Source organism: Atta colombica, unplaced genomic scaffold (genome assembly GCF_001594045.1).
Source record: "Atta colombica isolate Treedump-2 unplaced genomic scaffold, Acol1.0 scaffold295, whole genome shotgun sequence".
In the NCBI taxonomy this organism is placed as follows: Eukaryota; Metazoa; Arthropoda; class Insecta; order Hymenoptera; family Formicidae; genus Atta; species Atta colombica.
The window spans coordinates 119,448-132,923 of record NW_017259398.1 but is presented as its reverse complement, the minus strand read 5'-3'; the positions used below and the strand labels follow the sequence as shown (position 1 = coordinate 132,923).

Below are 13,476 nucleotides of genomic sequence, written 5' to 3'. Positions count from 1 at the left end.
CGCTAGTAAATATATATATACTATATATATATAATAATATAATATAATAATATAATATTATATAATGTAATAGGTATATAATCGACTAGAGTGACTAGACTCTGCAGTGTGGACGTCATCGTTCGACGTGTTTTTTTTTACGACTTAACATTACTGGACGTTTTTATTAATGTTAGACATTATTAATAAACTCACGCTCTCCCTCTCTCTTGCTCCCTTTCTTTTCTTTTAATTCTCTATTCGTCTTTCCTTTTCATTCTTGTTTTCTTTCTTTCTTTCTCTCTTTCGCGCTTTCTCTCTCTCTTTCTCTCATTTCTGTCTCTACTGGCACTTTTCTACTTAAAATCTACGGGCAAACCTTATATCCTCTTCTGTGCTCTTCGTACCCTCGCGCCTCTTCGCGATCAAGCGGCGATTATAGGGCACCGCTAGCTCTCTCTCGAGCCTTCGATCATCGTGGCGTTGTTGTTCTCCTTCTCGAAGCGCTGCTACAAGCCTCGATTGGTGTTCTGTTGCTGCGTGGCGTTGTTACCGGCATGTTGTGGCTGCTGCTGCTGCTGCTGCTGCTGCTGCTGCTGCTGCTGCTGCTGCTGCTGCTGTTGCTGTTGCTGCTGCATCTCCTCGTCGCGCAAGCACGCCGATTCTAGGTGTTTGTTCAAATAGGACTTGAGGGCAAAGGTCCTGTGGCACCTCGAACACTCGTAACTCTTATCAGCCGAGTGTGTCTGCATGTGCGCCCTTAGATTCGAGCGATCGGCGAACGCCTTGCCACAGTGAGCGCATCCGTACGGCTTCTCGCCAGTATGGCTGCGCAAATGACCCTGCAGTAGCCAAGGTCGCGAGAACATCTTGCCGCAGACGCCACAACTGTGGGCGAGCTTGTGCGTGAGCACGTGCATCGCTAGGGCGGGCATACTGACATACGCCTTGCCGCAGTGAATGCACTTTTTGGCCGATTGGGAATCGAGACTGCGATGCGTCTGCTTGTGCCGCGACAGGTTCGACGACGTAGCGTATTGCTTGCCGCATTCGATGCACGTAAATTTCGGCCTGTCCGGTTGGGCGGCCTCTTTATCGGGCACGGCGGCACCATTGCTGTTACCGCCGCGTCGTTTCGATCGGCCATCGGACACGAAGAAGGCCTCGTAGGTGTAAGCGACAGTCTTGCTGCTGCTGGTGGTACTGTTGAAAGGCGGATTTAATTATCATGATTCTCAAATGATAATGGTTCAGACACAATGAAAGAAATAAGGAATAATAGATTTCAAATCTATGAGAATCATGTATTTCAAAACCATGTATTCCGATGTATCCAGTTTCTGGTCGTTTGAAATCTATTCTTGTTTCTTATTCCGAATTTCTTTCATTGTATTTGAGCCCTAAAGCTTTCGGAAGACACTGTTCAAGTTGATAGAGTCGAACGTTTTGCCACATATAAGAACATTAAAAGTTGAAAATGAATTTTGTTGTTTCTTTATTTTTTTTTTTTAACATATTACATATTCAAACATTGAACAAAATTATTTACATTGGATATAAAGTCTACATCGTAATCTTTACATTTTGTGTTTTATACAAATAACAGAGTAAACAAATTAATATAAATAATAGTATTATTAAAATAAATAATAGTATTCCTTTTTGAAAGTATCGACGTTAAGTGTTACTGTTAGGGAAAAGATGGAAGGGAGTTACATTGTTGAAGCGTGAGACTTACCTGTCCCTGCCGACGTTGCAGTTTCCGCCGGTGGCTTCCGCGGTCGCAGGCGACTGCGGCTGCGGTGGCGTTTGTTCCTGTTGGCGTAGCTGATTGGTCTGCGAGCTAGGCACCGGCACGAGCACAGAGACCGGTATAGATTGTATACCGGTCGTTGGCGCTGGTTCTAACTGTGATGGTTGTTGTTCCTGTTGTTCCTGTTGTTCTTGTTGCTGCTGCTGTTGCGACACGGGCACATTCGGCGCTGCAGCAACAGCGGCAACGGCAGCTGGAGGTGGTGGCGGTGGCGGTGGCGGTGGTGGCGAGAGGGTGTGAATAAAAACAGAATGCGTGGGTGCGGCGGGCGACGCGCTAAGATCTAGAATGGCCTGCGCGGCCGATAGATCCTCCTCGGCGGACGTGCGTATCTCCGAGATCGATTGTAGGCTGTAAGGACGGTAAATGTCCTTCTTTTTCGGCGGTAAGGAGAGCGCAGTCCCAGTGCTGGTGAAGGACATCGAGAGGCTTTTTCGCGGCGGCAGGCATAGCGATGCTGCGGGAGACGATGACGTTGAAGATGATGATGATGATGATGATGATGATGATGATGATGAGGATGATGATGATGATGATGATGATGGATTTGTAGCGATGACCGACGTCTGATGCGAAGGCGTTTGATGCAGACCCGGTCCAGTCAGCACTGAAATCGGTAAATCTTGCTGTACGAGTGGAGGCGGTGGTGATGGTACTACCGGACGCGCTAACTCCGCCGCGGAACGTAACGTTGCGTACTTTGGCGGCTCCTCATGATTAATCCACGCCTCGTGCGTATAACCTGCAAGAAGGAAAAAAATGGATCAATCTATAGACGCATAGACTAGAACATAGAATAGAGCGGGTCTCTTTCGTTTATTTTTTGCGATTATATTTATTTTTCTGAATAGCACATATTGAACATTCGAAGATCATCACTTGTATTCTCAACAAACAATTATGATTGTATAAGATAGCTTGCAAAGAGATATTATTTGCTGCCGCAAATTTTATGTTACTTTGATTGAGATTGAAACTAATAACTCCGGAATAACTCCGCTCTATTCTATATTTGATTGCGCTATGGACTAAAGGCATTTTTTGTCAAGCTGAAAATCGCTTGTCATAGATATCGTCCAAATCATTAGGGATACTATTTGCGCTTAAATATAGCAGTGATTTATTCTTAGATGTCTTTTGCGAAGAAGGAATAAGCATTTCAGCGCGTTCTGCGTCTGATTTATGTGTATGCTAAACTACTACTAATTAACGAGAAGTCGAGATACATCATCAGCGATTCAAGTCTAAAATATTGCCACTGATTTACTATGTATTTTCTCAGAAAATTTATTGTTAAGATATCTGTGCGAATCTAAATTTAATTTATTCATGTAATTCGTATGTCCAAACGTAACAGGAATACATACATATTTAACACTATAAATGCTCAAAATCTTCACAATGGAAATAGCAGCTGCTATCCAATTTATAATATCCCCTTGAGAATTTTTTCGAATGAAACATCCAAGTGATACAACGAAAGGGTAACGAAAGTGCGGTGCATGCACGTAGGTACATACTATATAACATCTCACTCGTTCTCGACGGCATGAATATTCGAGTTCGTGAATCACTCACGAGTTGCGTGGCGTTTCATTTCCTGCGCGCCAGCTGTTTCCACCATATACGGTCATTAACGGGTATGAAGGGGACGAAAAAAAGTCGGGAGTACAGAAGTCGGGTGCGCTACTAGTGGTAGCGCGACACGTGAACTATATGAGGGTATAATAACGCGGTGTGTATCTGTTGCGCGTCGCTCGCTGTTGCGCAGGGTTGTTCAGGGGACGAAGAGCGAAACTCATATCGTTGTTCATAAACGGATAGGCAATCGGGAAGAATTCAGACGGAATGCAAACGGCGTGTCTAACGTTATCTTTCACTCTACTCTGTAGCACCTTTATATGAGAATTAAGTTATCACAATTAAAAGATCAGCTCGCGCGTCTTAACCATCAAGAATTTTCTCTTCCTAGATATCTAAAGTTTTTTTTACGCCTCGATAACCCTATTCTTTTATTTGATTAAGTAGATTTATTGAAGAAATGCGCAAAACTAAAGCGACTTTTTCTCGAACTTACGACTTTTTCTAAACTTTTGCCAATGATATTATCAAGCATGATATGAACAAGCATTTTCTTTCATTTGACATACAACTATGCGTGTTTAATATCAGTTACAATTTCATACAAAGAATTTTATTTTTAATTAAAATTTATCCATTTAATCGCAATTCAATTCTAATTTTTTGCATTATCTTCTTACCTACTACTTATTAAGGCAATTAAAAGAAAGAAAATGATATAACAAATGATGTTATATCATTTTCTTGTTATTATATTTCAATGATAGTGTAGAAACAATAATACATGGTATATTTTTGAGATTTGTCGATGTTTCCGATAAGTTCGTTATTTGTTCTAAATTAAATTTAAATCACTATTACAATTCTTTTTATCAGAATGATATTTTGTTATTAGTTATTGATGTTTAAATGACGTTTAAATTCTGTTCACGTTTCTTTTATTGCTCATGACAATGCAATAGAGCACGCAATGAGCGACTTTCGACGTTTGCGCCATGAAATCGATACGCGTGCCGTCCAGTTACGTAATATGAAAGTCCATGTTGTGAGCAATGAAGACATCATTACGCAGGGAACAACTAATGACCATTTCTATATGTATGTTCAATATAAATGTCTCAACAATCTCAGTTAAATTGATCATTGTTACAGAAAAGAAATTCAATTTTTCTTTATGCATTAAAATATTACACATAAATACTATATATTGCAGGTAAAAAGAAATATATATTTACGTTATAAAATACAAAAAGTTTATTATATAGTATATTTTAAAGTTAAAATTGACAGTAACAGCTAACAATAATTTTTATTTAATGGGAAATTTGATTACGAAGAATTCGTGCAATAGCTTTCTCTCGACAAAATTTATTTTTAGAATATTTACTGCTTTTTTTAGCAATGATTAATTTAATTAAATTTATTATTTTTTTTTATTATTTTTAAAATAATATATAACCATTGCCTTATTATTATAGAAATTGATAATAAACATATTTAACGAACGAAACAATATTTTGTCAATATCTTGTTGAAAACTAAAATGAGCTTTTATTGAGATATATTTTATCGAAAAATATCCTTTAATGAAAATTTGTGATATCTTTTACATTTTTTTTTTAATTTAATAATTAATAACTATACATTCCTTCTTTTCCTCTTCCAATTTAGCATCTTACTTAAAATTTATGAAGAATTAACTGAAAAATAAAATTATTGCATCATTTCAAGCATAATTTGTCCAAATATTTCTTTCTCCATTTACAAACTTCATATTTTGATATTTTTTAAAGAGAAAACTGCTTTAATTTTCAACAAAGAATAAGATCACGTGCGCCTCTGCCTCTGCGAATTGTTTCAGCAATATGCTATTTTTCCCTTCGACGGACCCTCGCGAGGGTCTTAGGAGAAGGCGGCACTTGCGATAAATCAGAAAAGTGTGCTGCACGCGCGATCGATCAGTTGGCGCGTACCTATTATTGGCTGAAATAAAGGGAAGTCAACATAGAGGTAAAGGAGAACGGCCGTGTCTGCAAGTGCATTTCATCAACGACAGAAGGAGCGCAGTTGTGCGATGGGTAGAGAAGGAGAGAAGGGTGAACGGGGTGTGCAGGAGGGTTGTATAGGGACGGCGGGGGAATCAATAACGGCGAATGAACGCTCCGTACACGCTCCCACAAGTCCGTTGATTTTAGGCCCTTTTAAAGACCGATAAAAATCTCCGTTGCGTTTAACATTAACGCCGAGCTTTTCCTTTCGATCCGATTTTCTTTTTCTTTTCTCAAGTCAAAGAATGATGGATGATAAAAGCGATAGTGTCATTAAAAATTAATAGGTTTTTACTATTTGTTTATCAATGTTGTTACTTAATTTACATGTTTTGTTATTTTGGCAATTATTGATCGCATTTGTTTATTTGCAGACGTATAAGTCATTTAAAAAAGAAAGTCTTTATAAGAGACATACAAAAAAAAAAGAAAAGAATGTAATCTGTAAGGTTCCGTTCTTAGAGGTCATTATTATTATATTTATTTATTGGCGTAAATATAACTTGGCTAAGATATTATTGACTACAGTATACTTATTTAAGTCTTTGATTAATCAACATTTTTTTCGAAAAACTATAATTTACAGATTCTCTGTTTTTCGAACTTTACTTTTTTCATCCTTGGAATAAAAATGAAAAAGATGTTCTTTTAATAAATTGAAGAATATAGCCTCTTACTCAAAGTATTTGATTACATTTATACCGATATTGAGATATAAATTCTGACTATCTAATTTAACATCTTACATTTAAAAAATTATATAACAATGAAATTATGTAGAGAGAGAGAGAGAGAGAGAGAGAGAGAGAGAGAGAGAGAGAGAGAGAGAGAAAGCGCGATGTATAAAGTGGCATGGATTATCTATGACTTCTAGGTGGATATTCTATATCTACGTTATCTATCACAGATCACAGATATAGCCCATAAAGCATATTTATATACCTTGAATGAACATTCCGCACATTCCTGTCGGTTTATCGCCTCTGATCTTTATTGATCCTGTGTGCGCAAAACAAACAGCAAGTTTAAATAATTACTTGATTTATTAAACTATCTACATAATTAAACAAATTAATATAATACTTCTGTTGAATTATTTGTGATAATGTTTATTCTCGCATCTAGAGAGAAAATAAGCGTCTAATGATATTTATATGATGAATTAAAGAAATTTAATATAAATAAAAAATTTCTTTTCTATTCTACTGAGGTATTCATCATAGATGTTTAATATATTATAATGTAATAACTAATATATAATGTAATAACTACAATAATATATTATAATATTTGCTATATCATGTTTAATAAAAAATAAAATGTAAGTATAAATGAACAATAAATAAAAATCGATGAAATATTATACAAATAATATTATACAAATGAGTGGAAAACCCTGAAAATGTTCACAATGTTTTAAAAATGTTATCAGCATCAATAATATTACATTGCTTATCAATTTAATTTATAATATTATACTATTCCAATTTCAGTTCAAGTATTTCGGACAAATAATCGGCGCACAGTTTGCTTGAATTAAAAATTGTATAAATTCTCAAAAAATATTATTAAGTACGAAGATCGAGTATAATGTTTTCTATATATTTGTGATAAATGAACTCATTTGTGATATAGAAATTTAAAAAATAGCAAATATCTACAACAGAATCTTAGTAATAAATTTTGAGCTTATGGATATAATTTTAACGAACTGTTTAGACTTTCTAAATAATTAAATTATAAATTCACGAAAAATTATGAAAAAATTAATAATTTCTCTCTAAGATGTCCTTTGCTGTAAAAAATATCATTTACTTTACTTCACAGAAATAGTAAAAAATATGTCGAAATCGTATTATATAACATATTATATTATCCAGTAAGTAAAAACAAGTCATTAATTGTACAAATGAAAGTCAAGGACGATGAAACCTGTTAATAGTTAATAGTTAATAATCATGAGTTCTTATGCTCTTATTACGTGACTGTAATTTTATTTTCCTGTTAGAAATTTAATTTTTGCGATAATAGATAAATTTTTTATTTTCCTTATCACTCTTTTATTTAATATTTGTAAATATGTGCAGGCATATAAATATATCTTTTAAGCATTAACAATTACAATGAAGTTTACAATGAAGTGCAATAGCGACACAACACAAAATTCTTTATTGTATCTACGAAACAAAATTATCGTTATAAAGTATTGTTCAGATTTGAAAATTCCTATTAATTATTTATAATTAAAAACAATTATTTTTAGGATTCATTGAAAAAAATCAAACTTGAATACATCTCCTTTAGCGAACATTGTAACAAAGCATAATCTTGCATTGTAACAAAACATAATCTTAAATTCAACATTGAAGAAATTGATTGGCAAAATTCAATCGTAGTCACACATCATGGCACACATAGCAACACGCAGAGAACACTTGTTACATAACAGCGTCATTTGCGCCATTGTACGAGCACGTGCGCACTGTCTATAAGCTGCATAAATGAGATAAAAAAAGAGGTCGTTACTCTGTAGTCTTGGCTTTCAAGAATACTTATAGGCGTTAGCTTCAAAGCATCAGCGATTGACTGAATTACGCAAAATTTTTATATGCCCTATTTTTATAAAATAAATTCATGCAAGTAGCACACATATAGATTTATAATACGAATATAAATTCACAACAATTTATTATTATTTATTAATATTTTATGATATTTCTGTTATTAAATAATATAAATCCTGCTACCTTTTTTCTTAAATTTAGTAGTAAAGTTTCTTCGAAGTATTTTTTCATATGTGTATATGATAATATATTAAAATGTAATACGAAAAAACATAAAATATTAAATTCTACATTATAATTACGTAATCGTACTAAATGCACGAAAGACAGTTTTTACCGTTCTAAACACTAATTTTTTTTGTATTACATACTTTTGCATTACATACTTTTAGATTATTTAAAATTTTAAAAATATATTTGAAAAACTTGAAAGACATTTCTTAAATTTTTTATCTTATTAAATAAAAAAATTTAATGAAATAAAACATTTAGCGAAAAATTTAAGAAATATCTTTCTTAAGTTTTTTATTTTTTAAATTTTACATTTATTGAATAATTTAAAATTAAATGAAATTTAATTAAATGACAAATTTAATAAAATAAAAAATTTAATAAAAAATTTAGGAGATATGTCTTTCCCAAGATTTTATATTTTTTTTTAATCTTGCAATTATTGAATGATTTGAAATTATGTAATACGAAAAAAATTAGTGATAGTTAAGAACAACCTTTCGCACATTTAGTACGATTACGTAATTAAATATATGTGTCACTATATGAAATTCACGCAGTGTTACTGCGTAAAGTATAAGTACAAAAACAAGCTTTCCGAAGAATATTCGGCAAATAGTCCTCTTGATCATAATCTGATATTATAGGCGTATTCTCAACTACTACGTCACAAAAGCAATTCGACCGTTCTGGATATGGTCGGTTACACAACAACCACCGACGTCAATGCAATCAGTTCCCACCCCATCTGATTGAGAACTCAATAAATGCAATACGCGAAATAGCTGGTCTAATAATACATATATTGAGTTCGTAATTCAATGTTAAGGATGCTGAATGCTTGTCGACGCGATCAACGATCTACAAACGGGTGTGTCGCCATGTACGCATGTATTATATGCAGACACATGGCCGACTTTGCGGGCGATTTCCCACAGGTCGCGAAAACGCTCGCGCAATCGCGCACGATTCTATGACCTTCAACGGGCTATCTTTCCGCATTTCCGACGGACCATCATGCTATCATAATTATGGCGCATTTAAACAGCTACCGCAATCCGACTATAGCGCACGAGGACTTGTAATGGACGGGTGTGTCACCCTGCATGCTCGACATATGATTGAATTCTATTGTGTCATCTCGAAGCAGCGGCCTTCTCGGAAAAAGTGAGAGAAGAAAAAAAAGGGACGATCCTCGAATCCCCTTCCTTCGCAAATCTCTTGCGAATATTCTTGAAGAGAAAACCCCTTGGTTTTGGGCGTGGCGCGTCTAACTTATATTCCCGCAAGCGATATGCCATGTAAAAGCGAGCGAGTCATCGCATTGCCGCAGTATGAAGTGGGAAGGAAGAAAGCTTTCACGAGTCCTACTTACCGTGATAGTAAAGAGCGCCAGAGGCGTTGAGAGGTGGTGGACTGGGGGCTGTAGCCCCCGCCGTGGGACTGTGCGGTCCCCAGCAGGTCTGCTGATGATCGACCTGGTGATTATCGACGTCTCCGACCACGTCGATCTCCTCGTCCTCAGGTTCATGCCTGCCGTGCGGCCGTTTCTCCATCGCATCCGCGGTGTGATGTAGAGCGTGATGTTGCGCCTGTTGTTCCTGCAGGGCGGCTCCGAGTGGCGTCGCGTCCTTCTGCTCGTTCTGCTGATCGTCCACGCGTGCCTGCCACTGATTCCACTTCCACTTCTTCGCCATGAGACAGCGTGGCATAATGATAACACGAATCCGTTGTTTCAAGACCGCCGACACCAGGAGCTGGTGATGGTGATGGCCGTCGTAGTCCGTGTGATCCGGTCAGCAGAAACAGTGGCCTCGACCTCGGAGCGGGACACCCACGCGGTACACCAACACCGACACGCTCAACACCAACAACCGCAGCACCAGCAACCGCACCACCGACGTCGTCACGCTCGACAGCCGCGATTACGACGACGCGTCTGTCACCGTCGGTTACTTTACCTACTGCTTCGCGGACGACGTCGTCGACGTCGTCGTCGTCGTCGTCGTCGTTTACGCGACGTCGACGCCTACGTCGCGCCCGTCCGTCACCCGGCCCGGCCGTCTGTGACTGTGGCCCGTTGGACCGATGGATGAGGAGACCGTCTCGGTTGGGTGGCCGCTCGCTGGCCGGCTTCGCCTTCGTCCTACGTGGTACACGCTGGTGTGGCACTTGCAGCCTCGTCATCGGCGCGGCGAGGGCGGCTCCTTAAACGGATGCACCACCGCCACCATGCCAGCTCGCCAGCGCGGCCTTACGATCCTTGCGAGTCCTTCGCGTTTAGTTTTCTGCGTCCGTTCGAGTGGGTTGTCGAGGAGACCTTTACTGGAGACCGTACTTGACGTGATTTGCGCTCGTATAATGAGTAAATATTATACCTATGTAATGTGTGCACGCGTGTATATGTATATATTCGTGTGACTGTGTATATGCGTGTGTGTGTCTGGAGGGGGAGGGATGGTTCTCCTCTTGCGCCCCGAGACTTGCCGACTGACTGACTGACTGACTGACTGAGGACCGTCCGTCCGTCCGCCCGTCCGTCTGTCCGTTACTCTTCCGGTCGCTCCCTGTCGCGGCTCTCGCCAGTGACAGGGGATGGCCTCGAATACGACGGCGACGACGGGGTGCGACTGTTTAGTCGGTGGCGCTGCCGCTCCGCATTACCGTCCCCTCGGCCTTTTATCCCTTCTCCGCGGCAGCCACCATCTTTGTCACGCTCACAGGGATCGTCCTCGTCACTCACTGCAGGCTCGACTAGTCAGCAACACCCCCGGCATCCCACCATTGCGGCCTCCCTTATTCGATGGATTTAAAGGATGGCGCTGCTGCCGCCGCCGCTGCCGCCGATGCTGCTGCTGCTGCTGCTGCTGCTGCTGCTGCTGGTCTCGTATGAGGGGTTGCATAGCTACCCCTCGAGAGTGCTGATGTCGGTCCTCGATTCCTGCAGGTCGCTCTTTGTGGTTGTGCGTATATGATTCGAACGCGTGGTACGGGAATGAGTGTGTGTTACTGTTATCAATGGCGTAGGACACGAATTCTTTGCACAGTATCGCAGTTGTTAATCGATGCATTCTCATAAACGCTTAGACATATTTTTCACAGAAGGAAAGTTTACATCAATTTCTTGAATAAAATAGAAAATTTATCTATATTTTCAAATTATTAAAAGATCGAAAAATCTGTAATAAGAATTAATTATATAATTAGACTTGTTTTTTATCCAAGTTTTTATAATACTGTACTATTCTTCATCTAAATTTTTAGATGATTTATATTTTCTTTATTTCTTTCGCTAATAAAATTTTAATTTAAGATTTAAATTATAAAAATAAATGATGTTTAAAATTAAAAATCAAGTAAAAACTTTAGATTGACAAAATTTTTTTATTATAAAATAAATGTGCGGGAAATAAGATTTGTATATTTTAGGTAGAATTTACGCATTATTGAAAAAGAAGATATATTTAAATTAAAAAAATAAAAATGACGATGTATGCAATAGCAGTATAAACTATATATATTATAACCGCAATATTTTGCTTTGTCTACATAAACGGTGATTTCGTATTCTTAGTACGTACACACGCGGCACCATACTTTGCGTAAAGTTGAATTTATGTTGCACTACGTATTTGGAGCTCGCTATGTAGATCGGGTCGCCCAGCCTGATTTAAAAAGGAGATTGGAAAAATGTAAAATAGGAAGCCGCAGTTACAATACATTGTAGTCTTCACTACGCTTGCATTTATTTAGAATAAGAGAGTGGAAAGTTGAAGTTATTCGTACGATTCGATATATATTCGTCATAATTCTCAAAATAATGTTAAGTAACAATGTGAAAAAAAAATTATGCATTTTATTTTATGCATTCAATTCTACACATTTTTACATTTTACTTAACAATTATTCAATATTTTTTAATATTTATTTTACATAAATTCATTAAATTACAAGTTTGTTGCTCAGAAAGAATCGATAATAATCTCCACAATTTTTATTACTTCTCTATCTACAATCCTCTGCAATTTACAATAATATATAATTGCGAATAGGAGTATGTCTGAATAAATAGAAACGCGATTACCGCGGCGCGCGCGACGAACTTTTCAGGGATGGTTTAGTCGGGATGAGATTTCCGGCAAAGGCTCTCCATCCGGTCATCGACCTTTTACGCTACGCAACGCACTAAGCTATCTGTTAATCTTTTCCTTGCAAACTCTGCTGTTTACCGCACCATACCACATCCGGCGTAACATACATATACGCATACACGCACACATCCATAAACGGGCAAGACCCGGGATTCCTACAAAAATCGGAGGGGAGAACAGCTGGTCAGGGTTCCACGTTTTTGAGTCTCGTTCCTGACGTTACGATGAGCGTGTAAACTCTTTTCTTCTCTCTTTTTCCTCCCCCCTTCTCTCTCTCTCTCTCTCTCTCTCTCTCTCTTGAGAGAGGGGAGGGGGGAGAGGGAAGAAGGGTAGATGGTAATTCCTACGGAAGATTGGCTGCATAGTAGCGATACCAAGGCGATATACGTCGTCTACTTGTTGTCGCCGATAATGGTGGTAGTAGTACGTAGTACAATGACGAGGGTGGTGGTAGTGCAAGGGTGGCGTACGTCGGGGTGATACTGTACAGGGATGTATCTCCCCTCGTGCAAAAACGAGGGTGGCGGCGGCACGAGTAGGGAGGAAAGCGATAGGGCGATAGTGGCAGAGCACGCGGAGCACGAGAGGAAGACAAGACGAGAGGAGAGGAGAGGAAAGGAAAGGAGAGGAGAGGAGAGGCGAAAGGGGTTGAGAGGGGAAGGAGAATCGCACATGCGCCTGCGTTCAGCATCGACCCGATGTCTAGGCAACACCTGGTAGCGCCCCACGTGCCACGTTAGGGTGGCACCAGCGTCACTCGGCACTCCGCACAAGACAAGCCGCGCCGCGCGCGCGATCCATGCCCTCGGTATCGAATATCCCACTGGCCTTTCTACCCCTTCTCCTCGCTCCCGCTCTCGCTCCCTTCTCGTCGGAATATCTCGTCTACTGACCCACGCCAACGGAGGAGAGACGAGATAGACGTCTTTCGACCCTCCTGAATTCTACTGCACGCTCCGCGGATGCCCGGCGCCGCGACGAGGGAATTCCTTTTTCGGGGTGGGGCACGTGGCTGGAATTTCGATACTCGAGCTCGCGCGGGTGGGTCCATAGCTGCGCAAACGATTCGGGAAAGGGGCAGAAACTTCAATATGCCGCGTAATGCTCAT

At 39.1% G+C, this 13,476-nt stretch overlaps 1 protein-coding gene across 1 annotated transcript; it reads right to left on the bottom strand.

Annotated features, from left to right (window-relative positions):
• Positions 1-284: 284 nt before the first annotated feature.
• On the bottom strand, positions 285-9,928 carry LOC108690141 (zinc finger protein 287). Its single transcript, XM_018197284.1, has 3 exons — positions 9,592-9,928; positions 1,718-2,534; positions 285-1,182 (listed from the first exon to the last, which is right to left on the bottom strand). Exons 1-3 carry the CDS (start codon positions 9,926-9,928, stop codon positions 489-491), a joined length of 1,848 nt encoding a protein of 615 aa, XP_018052773.1. The 3' UTR covers positions 285-488.
• Positions 9,929-13,476: the final 3,548 nt, after the last annotated feature.

Excerpts from the sequence above, each read along its gene's own strand:
- LOC108690141 (XM_018197284.1), bottom strand. The coding sequence starts at position 9,928 with ATGCCACGCTGTCTCATGGCGAAGAAGTGGAAGTGGAATCAGTGGCAG. Across the intron at positions 2,535-9,591 it reads TGGCGCTCTTTACTATCACG|GTTATACGCACGAGGCGTGG; the intron begins GTAAGTAGGACT and ends TCCTTCTTGCAG. Across the intron at positions 1,183-1,717 it reads TGCAACGTCGGCAGGGACAG|TACCACCAGCAGCAGCAAGA; the intron begins GTAAGTCTCACG and ends GCCTTTCAACAG.